The following is an 18,644-nucleotide window of genomic DNA, read 5'->3' on the forward strand; positions in this document are numbered from 1 at the left end:
TAGAAAAACAAACTATTTTATTTTTTCATAGTCAAACACTACATGGCAAAATATGCAAAAAAGCACCACCAACCTTGTACTATCTTATGGCTAAGATATATCAAGCTCTTTACATGACCCTGACTATTACTTATTCTATATGCCAGTATCGAAAAATCCCAGATTATCAAAGCACCGTATTTCCATGGTCATGTAAAGGGTTGTGTTGCAGCTTACCAAGTGCTATACTTATACCATCATAAGCATAGTACATGGCAGTGAATTTAAGAACGACCTCTAGGCTCTGATTTATCAAGCTACCAGAATCACACACAGTCTGGTTTTCCACACAGCAACCAATCACAGCTCAGGTATTATATTTTAAGGCTATGTTCCCCCAACCTATATTTTACGAAAATATACGTTACCTCTCCGTTTATGGGATTACGGCCGGAACGTATACACAGGGTATATACACTCCGGCCGGGATCCCTAGCAAACAACCGACATGTCAGTTTTCTGTGGCCGCTATTCAGTGAATAGCGGCCGCAGAAAACCCTGTCAGTGCAAACTGTGGAGAGAGTGGCTCCGGCCGCTCGCTCCATAGCATGCAGTGGAGAGTTCTGATGCGGGCGTGCAAGGATGCACCCGCATCAGAACCCTGCAGCCGAAAAGATCATCTGGAACGGCTGGTCTCTTACGATGTGTGCACATAGCCTAACAAGGTCTGGTAAAATAAAACACGAGCTGCAATAGGTTACTATGGAGAAAAAAAGACTTGACAGTGTCAGGCTCAGGTAGCTTGATAAATCTGGATCCTAGTTCCTTTATATTGCCATATAAAGGGTTATTGGGCAGTGGTCACTTCCCATGGCTTTGCTTCTGATCTTGCTGTCACACAAGGCTGGAAGCAAAGCTTTCGATAGGACAAAGTAATCCAGCCTCCACCCAACATTCTTTCCCCTTGCATTCATCATGTACGTCCAAAAGGTATAAGCATACTGCTTGTCAGGGTACAGCTGACGGAAGCTGTCTACAAAGCCTTCAGCCAACAGCTCCCCAAATCCCTCTCTCTCCTGAGGAGTGAAGCCAGGAGTTTTCTTGTTGGTTTTGGGGTTCTTCAAGTCAATCTCCTGGTGTGCAACATTTAAGTCGCCACACAAAATGAGTGGCTTTTTGCTGTCTAGTCCTTTAAGATAAGCGCGGAAGTCTACATCCCAGCGCTGGCGATAATCGAGACGTACCAGGCCGCGGCTGGAGTTGGGAACGTAAGCAGCAACCAAATAATAGGAGTCAAACTCTGCAGTGATTACGCGACCCTCCTTGTCATGCTCTTCAATCCCTAGTAGGACAATGGTGGAAAGAGAAATAGGATTAGAGACCTAAAAAAGAAAACTCACAAATTACCCAGGATACAAAGGGTAAATAATCAGATCCCTACACACAGCATGAAATCTTCTATCATGTTGAAGGGGTTATCCAGAGAAAATCAATTGGTTTCAGAAAGTTATATAGATTTCTAATTTACTTCTATTTTAAAATCTCAAGTCTTTTTTATACTTATCAGCTGCTGTATGTCCTGCAGGAAGTGGTGAGTTCTTTCCAGTCTGACACAGTGCTCTCTGCTGACATCTCTGTCCAAGAGCAGCAGCAAATCCCCATTAAAAAAACTTTCCTTTTCTGGACAGTTCCTGTCTCAGACAGGTGTCAGCAGAGAGCACTGTGTCAGACTGGAGAGAAAACGTTTCCTGCAAGACATACAGCAGCTGATAAGTATGGGAAGACTTGAGATTTTTAAATAGAAGTTATAAACTACATAACTTTCTGAAACCAGCTGATCTGAAAGAAAAAGATTTCCGCTGGAGTGCCCCTGTGACACTTTATTGAAATAATGGAATTATCAGGATTTTAGTGTGAATTGCTAAACAGGAATCTGTCGGCTGCAATTCACATTACAAAGTTAGGTCAACGAGACATGCCTCCGTAGCAAAAAATTCTCCAGTAAAAAGCATCAGAGAGGCTTTTCAAGCTCCTGATCTTCTGAAACCTTTAAGCCCCCCCCCCCCACCCCCAGGACTGACAACCAAGCAGGGTCAGGTATGGGAACGGTGGTTACATAGTTGGTATGGTTGAAAAAAAAAAAACATGTTCATAAAGGTTAAAAAGTATTCCAGTTTTCTACATTCTGGAAGCACAGCTGGATATATGAAGGCCGTTTGGATAGTAACAGATTCTCTTACAGGCATGGACTTATAAAATTCTATATCATGTTCCAGGATAAGAAAAAAAAATTACTTTAGCGGGATAGAACCTTGTCAGGTATAGTATAAATCTCTCTACATTTTCCAATGAGGTGCAAACACAATGGGGGAGCTTTATAAAACATGGTGTAAAGTGAAACTGGCTCAGTTGCCGCTAGCAACCAATCAGATTCCACCTTTCATTTTCCAAAGAGTCTGTGAGGAATGAAAAGTGGAATCTGATTGGTTGCTATGGGCAACTGAGCCAGTTTCACTTTACACCATGTTTGATAAATCTCCCCCAATAGGCCCCAATTATCCAAAGTGTATAAAACAAACAGATGTAAAATACTGACAGCAACCAATCACAGCTCAGCTTTTATTTGGTTGCTATAAGCAGTTTACACCAGTTTCTCTTTTACGCACTTGGATAGTTCTGGCCCAAGACGTAAATGTGCCCTAAAGGCAGAATCCAATCACTTACCAATGCCGTATGTGACATCCAAAGGCTTCTCCTTACAAAGCATTGCCACTCCACTATAACCCTCTTTTTCATCAGAACAGGCCCAGTATTTATGGGGGTACTCAGGCATGTCCTTAACATCTGCAGGGAGAGCTTTCTCGGCACACTTTGTCTCCTGAAGACAGAGGATGTCAGGATCTTCATCTCGTACCCACTGTAGAGGAAGCCAGACACCACATTATACTAAATGTATTCAATTCAAGTTTAATTTAAAGTGAATATGTCAAGTGCAATTAATGTTACAAACTGTTTGGTGGCTGGTAGTTGGGAGACACATGGTACCTTTCCTAGGTCTGTCTGTGCTACCATAAGTTAGAAAAGTACTTTCCCAAGCCCCAGAAGTGCTGAGGGCCGTGACCCCTCTTTGCTCCCCCTCTCATACATGAACCTGTTTGGGGTGCAGCTTCCAGATGGCTGTCAATCAAACAGAGATAAGAATGGGAGGGGGAGAGAGGGGGCATTCCAGCCTCTTGATTTAAAGCTTTTTTTTCTACATTCCGGAATCACAGACAGATGCATAAAAAGTACCATGTGTCTCCTGGCCCAAACAGCTAACAGTGTCAGCAGTTTGGAACCTGAACTGCAGCTAACAGACTCACTTTAAGTATAAAATGTAGAGTTCATGGGGAATGGGCAGCATTAAAGGGGTTATCCAGTGCTACAAAAACATGGACACTTTCTTTCAGAGACAACATGACTCTTGTCTCCAGTTCAGGTGCAGTTTGCAATTATGCTCCATTCACTTCAATGGAACTGAGCAGCCCCGCCCAAGCTGGAGACAAGAGTGGTGCAGTCTCCGGAAGAAAGTGGCCATGTTTTTAAAGCACTGGATAACCCATTTAAACCTATGCACCTACCTTTAAACCGTCTTTCTTGACCCAAGCTCTGATGCCATCGACGTTCCAGGAGCTGATCTTCAGTGTGTACTTCTTGTCATTTTCAGTGGTCAATCTGTCAGGGCCGTCCTCATACAGTATCACAGGTTCAGCTTCCTTGCCTCCCTTCTTTCCCTTCTTGTTTTCAGGTTCTGGGAGAAGAAGAGACAGAATAAAGCTGGCCACACACATCACATCCAGACCATGCAACCATCCAACCTGTGTGGGAGACCTCCTGACTCTCCCCTGACGGCAGAGGTCTGGGGAGAAGATCCTTATGATTTCAATAGCCTGAACGTTCGTCTTTGAGGACATAAGCGGCCACTAGCAGAGTCTGATAGCTTCTTTCTCTACTGTCCCCATTCAGAAGACATACATGCTCAGCTGACCATCACATATAGAAGAAGCCACACTCACATGCTGTGACCACAACAGCCTCCACATTGTGCAAGCAATGCCTGTAAATGTTGCTTCCACCATATGTAATGATGCCATATAGTATGTCCCCTCCATCTCCCATTATATTTCTGAGAAGACACCAAGGCAGAGAGTAGAGAAGTAGAGTAGTATTTTTTCCCGCTCCCCAGATAGTAACCCTTTTAAAACTTCAACCTGTGGGACATTACCCATAAGACACCTGGCCCTTTACTCACCCTCATCCTGCACAGAGGACTCACACTTGGTGTCATCCTTCTTTCCTCTTTTGGGCATTCTGGTGATCAAAGAGATCAGACGTGGGTATAGCAGAGATCGGAGCGTCTTGAATTGGGCACCTTTACAAAATACAAAAACTTTATTAAAACTGTGTAGCAGACGTATGGAATATAAAGCACCAATAACCGTATTACTAACACACCTCATACATCTGTATACAGGAGAGCGGAGGTTTTTATTCCATTGGTTTCCAATATACACAGTTTTTTTCCCTAAATTAAATAAAGCTTCAGCTACAGTTCTCCAGTTATGGATCCAACTTATAACTACTCTAAGGGCCCATGCCCTTTTGTTTTGGAAGAGATAAGCCACCCACAGTGAGAGCTCTCTGGCTGCAGCTATGCCCTCCCCTCGGCCGCGCTGACGGCTATTTGATCAGTTTTTTAAAGAGGACGGCCATCTCAATGAAGGCGGTCCCTTTCTTACCTTCATCCTCAACCCTCCATTTCAATGGGGTTTGGCGTACTGGGGATGGGGGATGATTAAATACTGAGGTGGCCCTCTTCCATGATGTCATTCCAACCACTCATCAAGTTTAACAGGTCCGCTCAACACTACTCCTAACAACAGGACCCCCATGAATCAGGAGAACGGAGGGGTAATGTCACCCCAGGAAATAGGGCGCCAGCGGCCGGGGTTTATCACCTCTCCGTTCAATCTCCCACAGACGGTGAATGGAGCGGTGGTCACCAACACCTGCTGATGCTCCATATACTGGGAGAACTGGAGGCCTCCTAGTGGTCGGACCTCCACTGATGAGCTTAATTGCAAACTGCACCTGAGCTGGAGATAACAGTAGGGGAAAAGTGGCCATGTTTTTGTAGCGCTGGATAACCCCTTTAAACAGGAGATCTCCAAACATGGGGGAACTAATAAAGTACAGTATATAGGACAATCAGACATAGTGCCCCCCTGTGGGCACCACAAGCATTGTGAGGATCTCTGCAGCAGAGTCCTCCTCACCATGGAAGATGAATGCAGGAGATATATATATATATAATATATATTATATATCTATATCTATGGCAGAGAATGAGCTGGAGAGCCACCATTCCTGCAGCCTCGTGTGAACAGTGACCAGTTCTCTGCTATATGCCGCCTGCACGGTCCTATACTAATCCGCTACTCCCCGCCATGCAGGACAAATATACACACCGGACACCGCGCCTCCTTCTGCAGCTCCCGGGAACGATTCACACAAAGACACCGGAACGGAAGCTCCACACGAGGCTGCCCGGAAACGCGTCGTGGGAAGCGGGACACAACAGAGACACGTGGTGGGACGGGGGCGGAGCCTCGGCGGCAGGTAGAGTGCGGCGCGTGCTGTGTGTGTGAGGGTCCCGCTGTTTCCTCAGTGTATACAGCGGGGAGGATGGCGCCTCTGGCAGTGTACACAGCGGATAGGGTGGCGGCCATGTACCAGGATTAGGCCGTGCTGCTGTGTGGTTAGGGGCACTCCCGCATGTACAATTGCAGGTCTGTGTCCACAGGTGTAAAACTTAGGCCCTCTAGCTGCTTCCAAACTACAATTCCCATCATGCCTGGAGTGTAAGAGCTGAAGCTTTGGCTGTGCAGGCATGATGGGAATTGTAGTTTTGTAGCTAGAGGGCCTGAGTTTGACAGCCCTGATTGGTGTTCTCCTCAGCCTTTGGCTACAATGCAGTGGTAATGTTTGCTGTATGTGACCCTGTGTAGGGAAGCCCTGACTCTACTTTCCTATACACTCTGCTGCTGTATATCACTTGTATGGAGATCAGAAGGCACCTCCATAGTCAGGACATAGGGATCCCATGAACATGATGGAAACGTCCTATACCTGCCTACATTGTTGGTGTAATAGTGATGTGCACATAGCCCCCATTGTCAACTGCACCATGAAAGTATCCCCAGAAAAAAAGATGCATGTTAAAGGGGTACTCCTAACCATACATTTACAGTATATCCTCAGAATGCGCCACGAAAGCCTGACACATGTCACTCTTTAAAGGGGTTATCCGGGGAACAAAAACAATATTCTAAACGAACCCCTTTCTCAATACCACCCTATATCTAATATACATGTATAACCTATCTTGCAGCCTTTCTCATTCTTATCTGCTATGGACATCTAAATTCATCTTTTCTATGTCCACTCTGACCACGCTCAGCTCCCTGTTTCCCCCCTCCCTTTGTAGACACAGGACATGTGATCTCCTCTCTGGGAGCTGGGTTATCTGTCTATTGACTTGGTAACCTGACCCCCAGGAGACATTATCTGCATCATCTCCATGCACCTGTGCTGCTTCCATAGACTTATGGCCCTTTTACACGGAGCGATTATCGTTCGAATTTTCACGATAACGGTCGCATTTGAGCGATAATCGACTCGTGTAAACACAGCGAACGATCAAGCAATGAGTGAGAAATCGTTCATTTTGATCTTTCAACAAGTTCTCAAATCATCTTTAGTCATTGACTGAAAATTCGCAGATCGCTTCGTCTAAACAGTCTTTCACCGATTTACCCTATGTGTGAGATGGGCTTAAGCGATCTTAAAACGATCACATTAACGATTTTTCTAACAATATATTGTTCCATCTAAACGTTGATCGTTATAAAAACACATTGTTGCTTCTAAATCGTTAATTGTTCGATTGGTCAAATTATCGCTCCGTGTAAAAGGACCATAACATGTGTCCCTGAGCCTAGGTCTGTGTAATATGAAAAGGTATAGTTCTATTTCTGCTTGCTGTCAGTGAATGCAGGCATATGTACCTGTCTTTGTGTCTCAGCTCTGTATAGTGTAAGTGTTCTGGATGGAACTAGAATGTTTTCATTCACAGTCAGCAAGCAGAGATCTAAACCTACACTACACCTCCCAGTAAACAGATGCTCTTTATGCAGCACATAGCTACACTATGCGCATGCCAGCACTATGCGCTACACTATGCGCATGTCCGTGCAGAGGTATGAATGGCCCATTGGATTAAAGTGGGAAAAGAACATGATTGAGCACTTCACTCCCTGACTTGGTACGACCTCTGTCTCTCTACAGGAGACAGGCTTCATAGTCTACATAGCCCATATACTGCTGTTAGACAGAGAAAGCAGCAAACCAGCTGCACTACTCTCTGCTCTAAAAATCAGTGGGGGTCTCACCACACAGACCCTGACCAATCAAGACTATAGACATGTCTGTGTGACATATCAGGATTGACAGGTACCCTATAACCCTAGCAGCTTCAGTGTCTTTCCAGGAAATGTGTTACCGGTAAGACACTTCTAATGTTAATGCTCTGGTATCTTTTTTTGCTATAGGCTGTCACAATGACCATTGTCCTGGGCTTTGAGGGAAGTGCCAACAAGATCGGAGTTGGAATCGTTCAGGATGGGAAGGTTCTAAGCAATCCACGAAGAACCTACATTACCCCTCCAGGACAAGGTGAGAGTAATATAGTAAAATGCTAAGGATATATTTACACCTGGCAGATTTGTTGAAGAATAACTGCAAGTGAAAGTCAGTTCCATACATGTGAATTTCTGCATGCCCCCATTCAGATTGTTGGGACAATGACAGAAATATTTGTAAGAAATCCGCTACCACACGCTCAGGTTCGGACGGACCTGAGCGTGCTCAAGATTTGCTCATCTCTTTCTCTCCCCATTCTTATCTCACTCTCACCTTTGTAGCAGAGTTTGGCTGTTCCTCACCCAGTTTATAGCCGCCTACACAGCTTTTTCTGTTTCAGTTAGTGACTGTGTTCTAACCTCTATATGAGAATGAGGATCATTATTATCTGTTTGGTTCATCGTAGCCCAGATTGTGCAAGTGCATCTAGAAAAACTTATTCAGTTTTGAAGTTTTTTAATTTTTCTCCTGTTCACTCACTCATTTTATTAAATGATACAAATAAATTAAAGGGGTTGTTCAGTGAACATCTTTTTCTTTCAAATCAACTGATATCAGAAAATTATATAAATTTGTCATTTACTTCTATTAAAAAATCTCAAGTCTTCCCATACTTATCAGCTGCTGTATGTCCTGCAGGAGATGTTTTCAGTCTTACACAGTGCTCTCTGCTGACATCTCTGGCCGAGACAGGAACTGTCCAGAGCAGCAGCTAATTCCCAAAATAAAACATTTCCTGCAGGACATATAAGTAAGCTAATAAGTATGGGAAGACTTGAGATTTTTTCATAGAAGTAAATTACAAATCTATATAACTTTTTCTCCTCATCTTCACGACAGCACCACAGGAGGAGTTAACTCTACCCCCTAGGGACAGGAAAAAGCACAAACACGAAAGGTTAAAAGCCCCTCCCCTTCCCACAATCACCAGTGCTTTTTCCTGTCCCTAACAGGGCAGGCACAAGAGGTGGGGGATCCGTCGGGAAGATGAGAAGCCCCCATGAAGCAAAGAAGACAAGCATTCGCCCTCCTTCCTCCCGGGAGCAGCTGTGGATCTTCGGATCCGGGGTGGTGGGATGGTCCAGTCATCTGGCCCGTCCTGGTGTGCGGAGTCTGCAGGGGTCCCGCCCTCCGTGGCCGGCTCTTCGGGCGCAGGCAGACTCAAAAATTGACCCGCCGCCGGGTAAGTAGCTCCGGGCTTGCCTGGGGGTGAGTTTGGGGCCAGCTTCCGGTGCGGCCTGGCGTTTCTGACGCTCTTCCGGTCGCGCGGTTACACCGTAAGCGGGGCGGCGGGTCACAGCCTCTCCTACTCCTTATATTCTTGCACCGGGTGTTTGCCCTTAGTGTATTATTATCCTTTATACCTTTTAGGATAAGGATAAAAATAAGGATAAGGAATCGAAGGAGAAATCAAAAGTGGCCCCTACAAGGAGATACAAGGTGTTACTTGTAACAACCGCCTATCATCTTCATATAAAAAGAACATTTGTTCCACATGCATTGGAGACATTGTTAAGGAGGACAGATCCTCATTTCTGGATATAATAAGGAAGATGATGAAGGATGAAATAAAAACATCCATGCAGATTTCCACCCCGAGAGTAGTAACTCCTGCTCTACCTGTGATTCCTATTATCCCTCCAGTATTACCTAGTTCAATCTCCACTCCCCTTAACATAGCCCCGTCAGATCCAGCTGCGGCTAGTGTATCAGGAGAGTCTTCTAGATCTAAAAGACGTAGATCTTCGTCCCCAGAATCTGAACATGAATCTGACCAGTTATCAGACTCTGTAATTATCTATGAAGAAAAAGTTATCACAGAAGAACGTCCTAAAAGATATCTCTTTTCCACTGAGCGCACGGGACCCTTTATTGAAGCGGTTAGACAAGGCCTCGGTATGGAGGTTGTACAGGAGGACATTAACCCCAAGGACAAATTGTTTGCGGGACTCAGACTGTGTTTCCCATTCATGAAACCCTTCAATCTTTGGTCCTAGATGAGTGGAAGGAACCAGAGAGATTTGTTATTCCAGGGGGAATTAGGAAAAGACTTCCTTTTAAGGAAGAAGATATAGTAAAGTGGGATGAAGCACCAAAGCTCCTTCTCCATTAATAATAATATCGCAGCTACAAGCGTGGCCCGCGCTATGCAGGTGTGGTTGGAACAGCTGGATGAAAATATTAAAAAGAATGATAAGGAAGATATTTCAAATTACTCTATTACTCTTCTAAAAGATGCGGCAGCTTTCTTAGCTGATTCTTCTGCTGAATCAGTGAGAGCAGCGGCCAGAGATGGGGCTCTTACTACAGCTGCACGTCGGGCCTTATGGTTGAAGGACTGGTCGGGGGATAATATATCTAAATCCAAATTATGTGGCATCCCTTTCGAGGGTAACTATGTATTTGGAACAGGTCTGGATAAAGTTTGCAAAAAAACTTCAGACAAAAAGAAAGCCTTACTGGAAGTTAAGCCTTCAAAAAAGAAAGAACCTTACAAGAGGCCTAGGTACCAGTATCAGACTAGGAATAAAGGAAAAGATGGAGGTCTTTGGAGCTATCAAAAAGGGGGCAAAAATAAAAATATTTTTTACCCCGCCAAGGCCTCTCAAGATAACAATAACCAGGGCCCAGTTGGGGGGAGACTGGCCAGGTATGGAGAGACCTGGAGTCAAATAACTCAAAATCCTTGGATTTTGGACATTGTTCATCAAGGGTACAAGATAGAATTTTCCCAGCCTCCTCCCAAGAGATTTCTAATCTCCCGCCAATCCTCTCCTCACTTACAATCGGAACAGCGTAAGAAAACTTATTCTTTCAGAAGTAGTAACGCCTGTCCCATTGACGGAACTGAGAAAAGGACACTACTCCAACCTGTTTCTGGGGAAGAAACCAAACGGGTCCTACAGACTAATCATAAATCTAAAGCCTTTAAACAAGGCAGTGACATACAAAAGATTCAAGATGGAATCCATAAAGACCACCACTTCTCTGATATCAAGAAACGCGGTGATGGCTTTGATTGACCTTACAGATGCGTACTACCACATTCCTATTCACGCATCATCTCAGCGCTACCTAAGATTTGCACTGAGGATGGACGGTAGGGTTCAACATTTTCAATTCAGAGCCCTTCCATTTGGGATCTCTTCAGCTCCCAGAATTTTTACAAGTGTCATGGGGGAGGTAGCCTCTATTTACACTTAAAGGGTATAAGCATTGTCTGTTATCTGGATGTCCTTCTTTTGATTGCAGATACCCCTCAAAAGCTTCTACAGAACCTAGAGGTGACATCAGACCTTCTAAGAAACCTAGGATGGCTTTTAAACGTGCAAAAATCAGACTTAATCCCAAGTACCCAAAAGGTATTTCTGGGGATCCTTTTGGATTCTTCAAAACAGATGTCTTTTCTCCCCACAGATAAGAAGTCTTCTTTAATAGACAAAGTTAATGACTTCATACGGAAAAGATCCTGTAGAATCAGAGAGGCCATGTCGTTGATGGGATCATTCACAGCCTGCATCCCAGCTGTGTCCTGGTGCCAGGCACATTCCAGAGTTCTACAGAGTCAAATTCTGTCCTCCTGGAATCATCATCAGTCAGGTCTGGATAAACTAATTATCTCTCCACAGGTACTCAAGTCCCTCAACTGGTGGCAACACCCAGAAAATCTATCAAAGGGTGTCCACTGAAATCCAGCTCCCAAAATAACGATGACCACGGACGCAAGTCAGACGGGATGGGGAGCACAAGTACAGGGGCGTCTCCTTCAGGGACTATGGTCTCCAGAGGAAAAACGACGATCATCAAATTACAGGGAGTTGTTAGCAGTCCTGATGTCCTTGAAACAGGCAGAAGACAAGCTAAAACATTGTCATATACACATCCTATCGGACAATGTAACAACAGTCGCCCATCTTCGACACCAGGGCAGTGCGAAGAGAAATGCTTTACAGAACATCTCTGCCAAGATATTTCTGTGGGCAGAGGAAAACATTCTTTCCCTCAGTGCCACTCACCTCAAAGGCTCGGAAAACGTCGGGGCAGATTATCTGAGCAGGCACATAGTCCATTCAGGGGAGTGGTGCCTCAAAAACAAGACATTCCTATAATTGACCAACAGATGGGGTCAACCCCAGATAGATCTTTTTGCCACGGCACAGAACAGGAAGACGCGAGACTACTTCTCTCTAGATCCCAGAGATGGGGCACTGGGAATAGATGCGCTAGCTCAACCTTGGAACTACAATCTGGCATATGCCTTCCCTCCCATTCCTTTGATACCCAGAGTCCTACAGATCTTGAGGGAACAGGCGTCAGTAATCTTGATTGTACCTTACTGGACGAGGAGGTCTTGGTTCGGCCTACTTCAAAACCTTGCAGCCGAACCTCCGATCCAACTACCGCAGGAGCCGGACCTTCTATTTCAGGGCCCTCTTCTCCATCCAGATCTCCGGTCACTAAAGCTGTCAGCATGGATCCTGAGAGGTGCATGCTCAGGAGTAAAGGTCTGTCAGAAGAGGTAATAACTACCATTCAGAAAAGTCGCAAACCTGTTACAAACAAGATCTACTTAAAGATATGGAAGGTGTTTTTATCTTGGTGCCCAACTAAACCACCCTTTCCAGCTGACCCGAATATTACACTAATTCTAGAGTTTCTCCAAGCAGGTCTCCTTAAAGGTCTAAAACCAGCTACTCTAAGGGTCCAGGTTACGGCTCTGTCAACCATCTACGATTATCCCATCGCTGAACATAGATGGGTTAAAAGATTCCTTAGAAGCGCTCAGAGACAATCTCCTTCTATAAGAAATCTTCATCCACCTTGGGACCTCAACTCAGTTCTCGAAAGCCTTACCCGAGCACCCTTTGAACCCCTGGAAGAGGCCGATATTAAACTACTTTCATACAAGACCGCGTTTTTAGTAGCCATAGTTTCAGCTAGACGAGTAAGTGAACTACAGGCTCTTACTATCCGGGAGCCTTATTTCCTGATAGAGGACGATAGGATTACGTTAAGAACAGATCCCAACTTCCTACCGAAGGTAGTATCATCCTTCCATCAGTCTCAAGATATAATCCTTCCGTCATTTTGTTCCTCTCCTAAAAATGACTTAGAACGTAAATTTCATACATGGGATGTAAGACGATCAATCATACAATACCTAGATGTATGCAGCACTTGGAGGAAAGAACAATCCTTGTTTATTCAGTTCCAAGGGAAAAATAAAGGCAGAAAGGTCTCAAAAAGCGTTTTAGCACGATGGATCAGAAACGCTATAGAACAGTCCTACATTCTTCAGAATCTCACTTCTCCACTGAGAATAAGAGCCCATTCCACCAGAGCAGTATCCACCACCTGGGCAGAAAGGGCTTCAGCTTCGATTGATCAGATTTGCCGGGCAGCCACTTGGTCCTCTCCGCACACCTTCACGAAGCACTACAGACTGCAGCTTCAAAGGAATGAAGACCTCACCTTCGGGAGAAAGGTTCTTCAGGCTGTGGTCCCACCCTAAGGTAAATGGTTGGCTTTCTCCTGTGGTGCCGTCGTGAAGATGAGGAGAGAAAAAGGTATTAGTCTTACCGGTAAGACTGTTTTTCCGAAATCTTCACGACGGCACCAACACCCCACCCTATACTGTGTATAAATTATATATATAGTACTCACGTGGTGCCAAAGGTTGTTATAATACACTGGTGATTGTGGGAAGGGGAGGGGCTTTTAACCTCTCGTGTTTGTGCTTTTTCCTGTCCCTAGGGGGTAGAGTTAACTCCTACTGCGGTGCCGTCGTGAAGATTTCGGAGAAATAGTCTTACCGGTAATACTAATACCTTTTTCTGATATCAGTTGATGTGAAAGAATCAGATTTTCGCTGGACAACCCCTTTTAACATGTCTAAACCTAAAAACATTTGTGGGGTTTAACCCTTTGAGGACCAGGCCCAAAATGACCCAGTGGACCGCGCAAATTTTGATCTTAGTGTTTCCGGTTTTCCCTCCTCCCTTTCTAAGAGCTCTAGCACTTTCAGTTTTTTATCTACAAGGCCATGTAATGGCTTGTTTGTTACAGGAATAGTTGTACTGTGTAATGGCGTCATTCATTTTACCATAACATGTATGATGGAATTCCAAATATATTATTTATGAAGATATAAATAGGTGAAATCATAAAAAAGAATGCAATATGGTAACGTTTGGGGGGTTCCTGTGTCTACGTAATGCACTGTATGGTAAAAGCGACATGATACAATTATTCTATAGGTCAATCCGAACACAACCATATGCAGGTTTACACAGATTCTCTAATGTTATATATTTTTTTTTAAATGAAATCCTTTTTTTTTGGCAATTAATTATAAATAAAATGGGGCTATTGTGACGCTTATAACTGTTTTATTTTTTCACCTATGGGGCTGTATGGGGTGTCATTTTTTCCGCCATGATCTCTAGTTTTTATTAATACCATATTTGTGAAGATCAGACGTTTTGATCACTTTTTATTAATTTTTTTTATATATATAATGTAACATAAAATCGGTAATCCGCGCACTTTTTTCCCTCTTTCCGTGTACACCGTTTACCGTTCGCAATGACGCTTGTTATATTTTAATAGATCGGACAATTACGCACGCTACGGTATATTATATGTTTATTTGTTTATTTTTATATGTTTTATTTATATAATGGGAAAGAGGGGTGATTTCAACTTTTATTGGGGGAGGGGTTTTGGGGTTGTGTGTTAGTGTTTTTAACTTTTTTTTTTTTACACATTTGAAGTCCCTTTGGGGGACTTTTACATCCAGTACTTGGATTTGTACACTGATGATTGCTATGCCATAGGCATAGCATTGATCAGTGTTATCGGCGATCTGCTCATTGAGCCTGCCTGTGCAGGCTTAGTGCAGCAGATCGCCGATCGGACCGCACGGAGGCAGGTAAGAGACCTCCGGCAGTCCGTTTTACCGATCGGGACCCCCGCAGTCACACTGCGGGGGTCCTGATCGGTAAGTGACAGGGGACTCCCCCTGTCACTTACACTTAAACGATCGTGGCGTTTAAGGAGTTAATGACACGCGGCAGCACGCGACACGCGATCGCTGCAGCGTGTCATTGCCGGTGAGGTCCCGGCTGCTGACTGCAGCCGGCCCCCACCTGCTATGAAGCGCGCTCCGCTCCGGAGCACGCTTCATAGCGGGAGAAACACCCAGGGCGTACAGTTACGCCCTAGGTCGTCTGGGGACAGACTTCCATGGCGTAACTATACGCCCTGGGTCGTCTAAGGGTTAAAGCAAAAAACAATTTGCTTACTGAATTTATTTTTTTTTTTTTACTGTACCTGGTTGGCCCCAGTGCAGAGAATCCGGTAGGGTGGTCCATTTTTCAAAACGCTGCCCGTTTCCCACGATCGGCGCCAGATTCTTCATGTCCACTTCGTCCCACTCCATGCATTGGAGGCAATCCCAGCGCCCCCAGTGTAACACATGCCTTTATTAGAATCAAAGTAGGAAAGATTTCGGCACTCACCCTTGTAGCTTGCAATTAAATTTCATTCCATATGGAGGTAATCAAGTCTGGACGTGTCGCAAAGGGGATGGGATATTATTACTCATGGGGGCGCTGGGCAAGCCTCCACTGTATAGACCTGGTCGAAGTGCACATGAAGGAACCGATCATAGGAACCAGGTGGCAATTTGAAAAATGGCCTGCACTGCTGGGATCTCCACGCCAGCGCTGACCAGGTAGTGTAAAAAAATTAAAAATCAGTAAGCAAATTGGTACGTTTGCTTTAACCCACTCCACTTTCCTAGACCTCCAGGGATTTTGGCATTAATCCCATGTTTTTGTTTGTCATCTTATTGTCTGAAAAATGGGTAATATTTCTACCAGGCTGGAGACAATCATTACAGCCTTTCAGATATTTAGCATTATTTGCCCCTGACTATATTATACATTATGCCAGCCTTTGTATAACACTACATTTACTCTACTGAAGGTTTCCTTCCCAGCGACACTGCCCGACACCATCGTTCATGTATACTGGATGTACTAAAGGAAGCTCTTGAAGAGGCAGATGTACAACCAAAGGATGTAGACTGCATTGCTTACACAAAAGGTAATGGTGGGTGTCCTGACACTCCCTCAATAGCAGATGTTGGTAGAAAAAAGGAACAAGCATGTTGGTTTTGAAGGTGTATTGCCACCTTTAGGAATTTTTAGCATTTAAAAAGTTTTTATATACTGCTGTTGGTAAACATAATAAACATGTTATGCTTACCTCTCCACGCTCCCCTGGTGTCCTGATGCGGCCTCTCCAGTATCCCCCACTTACTGCACCTCTGTTACTTCAGAGACGAACTGGTCTCGGGAGTGGCAGATTGCTCAGCCAATCAATGGCCCCAGGGCTGTCCCATCTTAGCCAGTAATTGGTTGAGGGGTTGTCACTCCTGAGACAAGTTCTTTTCGGAAGTAGCAGAGCTGCAGTCAGTGGGGGACAGTGAAGAGGCCACATCAGGACACCAGGGGAGCGCGGAGAGGTAAGCATAACATGTTTATGTTTACCAAGAGTGCAGCAGTATATAAAAACTTTGCAAGCCTCTTGAACGATGGGAGATCAGCTAGACTGTTATAAATGTGTCTGTCTTCAAGCTTCATCAACTGTGTCCACTTCTTACCACATGGCTGTATCTTTTATTTATGTCACTGGTCATTCCGCATCTATCAGGTTTTTCCTTTATAGAATAGATTAGTCAACTATGCTCTTCTGTGCAGAGGCATCCCTCAAAAAATTATTCTGTGTATGGTTTTCACTATAGAAGTCAATTGCCAATCTATTCCACTGTGTCCCTGTATTCTGGCATCACATGTATACATCCCAACAAATATTTTTCATAGAAGGCTTAGGCATAATGTGAAGGATAGAAATGTCAATGGAAACTGGGCCCTAAGAACCTTGGAGGCTCAAATTTTACCAAGCCGCATAACAAAATAAAGTATTTGCAGAACTCACTCTGTCATACGTCGCCATGATATTGTGGTATGTGACATTATTGATGGTGAGGAGTCCAGGTTTCTGATCAGTTGCCACCTGTACATATTAGAATCAGCACAGTACAGTTATACCCTGATATATAACTTTTTCTACCTGTGTAGGACCTGGTATGGGGGCACCTCTCTTGTCAGTCGCCATAGTTGCACGTACAGTTGCTCAGCTGTGGAAGAAACCACTGCTGGGTGTGAATCATTGCATCGGGCACATTGAGATGGGGCGTTTGATTACAGGAGCTGAAAACCCCACTGTGCTGTATGTAAGTGGAGGCAATACACAGGTAAGTCCTGTAAGGCTAAGTGATACACAAATCTTTCTAACCTTAAGCAATAAAATTAAAGGGGTACTCCGGCGAATTTTTTCCCTTTCAAATCAACTGGTGTCATAAAGGTATATAGATTTGTACATCTATTTAAAAATCTTATCAGCTGCTGTATGTCCTGCAAGAAGTGGTGTATTCTCTCCAGTCTGACACAGTGCTTTCTATTGCCACCTCTGATCCCAGCAGGAACTGTCCAGAGCTGGAGAGTTTCTATGGGGATTTGCTACTTCTTTGGCAGTTCTTGACATGGACAGAGGTGGCAGCAGAGAGCACTGTGTACGACTGGAAAGAATACAACACTTTCCGCAGAACATACAGCAGCTGATAAGTACTGAAATTTTAAAGATTTTTAAATATTAGTAAAATTACAAATCTATAAAACTTTCTGACAGCAGTTGATTTTTTTTAAACTTTTTTTTTTGCCAGATTACCCTTTTAAATGTACTTATCATAGAAAAGAATGGATATTATCCGACATTTATCATATTCTGCGCAGGTTATTGCATATTCTGAGCGCCGCTACCGGATATTTGGAGAGACAATAGATATTGCTGTAGGAAACTGTCTAGACCGCTTTGCCAGGGTCCTGAAGGTATGATATTCTCTGCTTTTATCATCAAAACAGCTCACACAAAACTCATAGGTGTTAACATACAGTATTACTTCATCGTTAAAGAAACGCATATTTATTGACTAATGAGCAAATGCAAATATTGGTTTTAAACTAAATGGTTTCATATTCCTGGTTTTGTCTAAGATTTCGAATGACCCCAGCCCTGGATATAACATTGAACAAATGGCTAAAAAGTGAGTATGAATTGAGCTGGATTAAGACATGGCTACTATGATAGTCCAGTGTCCATACATTGGTAATGAACAATCTTTTACTCCTATAACATATTATTTTAGTAACATTAGTTGTCCTGCCGAGATACAGGTTATCGATCATCATCACTAGAAAAATGATAAAGGCAACCTATCAGCACAGATATATATATATATAATATATATATATATATATATATATATATTATATATATATAATATCCGTGCTGTCATTTTCCAGATCGCACAGCAGTAATACTTACCTAGTGCGCGGTTGCCGTGATCTGGCATCCTCTTCTCAGTCTCTCCAGCCGCTGTGTCTTCAGGCCCTGCCTCCTCCATTATGATTAACAGCCAGAGGAGGTGGTGGCCTGAAGATGTAGCGGCTGGACGTGAGAGCCAGAGAAGAGGATGCTGAATCACAGTAGCGCACTAGGTAAGTATGTACTGCTGTGTGATCTGGGATCTGTCAGCATGGATATATACATATCTGTGCTGTCTGTTTCCTTTTATCGTTATCACATCCCCTGCTTACATGCGCATCTGATAACGGTACACTTTGGAGCATGTTCTAAAGACCCGATCAGCTGAGGATAGGGTGTTTTCCTGGCCCTCAGCTGATAGCTGTCACTTCCAAACAGCCGGTTATTGTCCACTGGATTGTTTCTTGCAAAATGGTCCACAAAACGTGAACATAACTTCCAAATTTCTTGTGAGATTAGTTACTTATGTAAAT

General features: G+C 44.0%; 3 protein-coding genes across 5 annotated transcripts in view; 2 read left to right on the forward strand and 1 right to left on the reverse strand.

Moving 5' to 3' along the window:
- Window positions 1-18,644, reverse strand: part of APEX1 (apurinic/apyrimidinic endodeoxyribonuclease 1) — a 25,904-nt gene continuing 7,260 nt past the window's right edge. Inside the window, exons 1-5 of one of the 2 annotated variants that reach the window (XM_069961544.1) lie at window positions 5,487-5,568; window positions 4,271-4,390; window positions 3,600-3,769; window positions 2,704-2,896; window positions 1-1,321 (exon numbers count right to left, since the gene is read on the reverse strand). In XM_069961544.1, the coding sequence (XP_069817645.1) occupies window positions 807-1,321; window positions 2,704-2,896; window positions 3,600-3,769; window positions 4,271-4,328 (936 nt within the window). In that variant the 5' untranslated portion in view covers window positions 4,329-4,390; window positions 5,487-5,568 and the 3' untranslated portion in view covers window positions 1-806. Of the gene's footprint in view, window positions 1,322-2,703; window positions 2,897-3,599; window positions 3,770-4,270; window positions 4,391-5,486; window positions 5,569-18,644 lie in introns of those variants that run through there. The other variant, XM_069961545.1, reaches the window with a different exon arrangement.
- OSGEP (O-sialoglycoprotein endopeptidase) overlaps window positions 5,564-18,644 on the forward strand; it is a 26,233-nt gene continuing 13,152 nt past the window's right edge. Inside the window, exons 1-6 of one of the 2 annotated variants that reach the window (XM_069961542.1) lie at window positions 5,564-5,637; window positions 7,629-7,752; window positions 15,709-15,828; window positions 16,866-17,041; window positions 17,580-17,675; window positions 17,841-17,890. In XM_069961542.1, coding sequence (XP_069817643.1) covers window positions 7,638-7,752; window positions 15,709-15,828; window positions 16,866-17,041; window positions 17,580-17,675; window positions 17,841-17,890 — 557 coding nt within the window. In that variant the 5' untranslated portion in view covers window positions 5,564-5,637; window positions 7,629-7,637. The other variant, XM_069961543.1, reaches the window with a different exon arrangement.
- LOC138787546 (uncharacterized) lies at window positions 11,456-13,575 on the forward strand. The gene is made up of 2 exons (XM_069964895.1): window positions 11,456-13,232; window positions 13,474-13,575. The coding sequence occupies exon 1, from the start codon at window positions 11,456-11,458 to the stop codon at window positions 13,229-13,231; it is 1,776 nt and encodes a 591-aa protein (XP_069820996.1). The 3' UTR covers window position 13,232; window positions 13,474-13,575.

Source organism: Dendropsophus ebraccatus, chromosome 3 (assembly GCF_027789765.1).
Source record: "Dendropsophus ebraccatus isolate aDenEbr1 chromosome 3, aDenEbr1.pat, whole genome shotgun sequence".
NCBI lineage: Eukaryota > Metazoa > Chordata > Amphibia > Anura > Hylidae > Dendropsophus > Dendropsophus ebraccatus.

Coding starts and splice junctions, on each gene's coding strand:
- LOC138787546 (XM_069964895.1), top strand. CDS start 11,456: ATGGGGAGCACAAGTACAGGGGCGTCTCCTTCAGGGACTATGGTCTCC.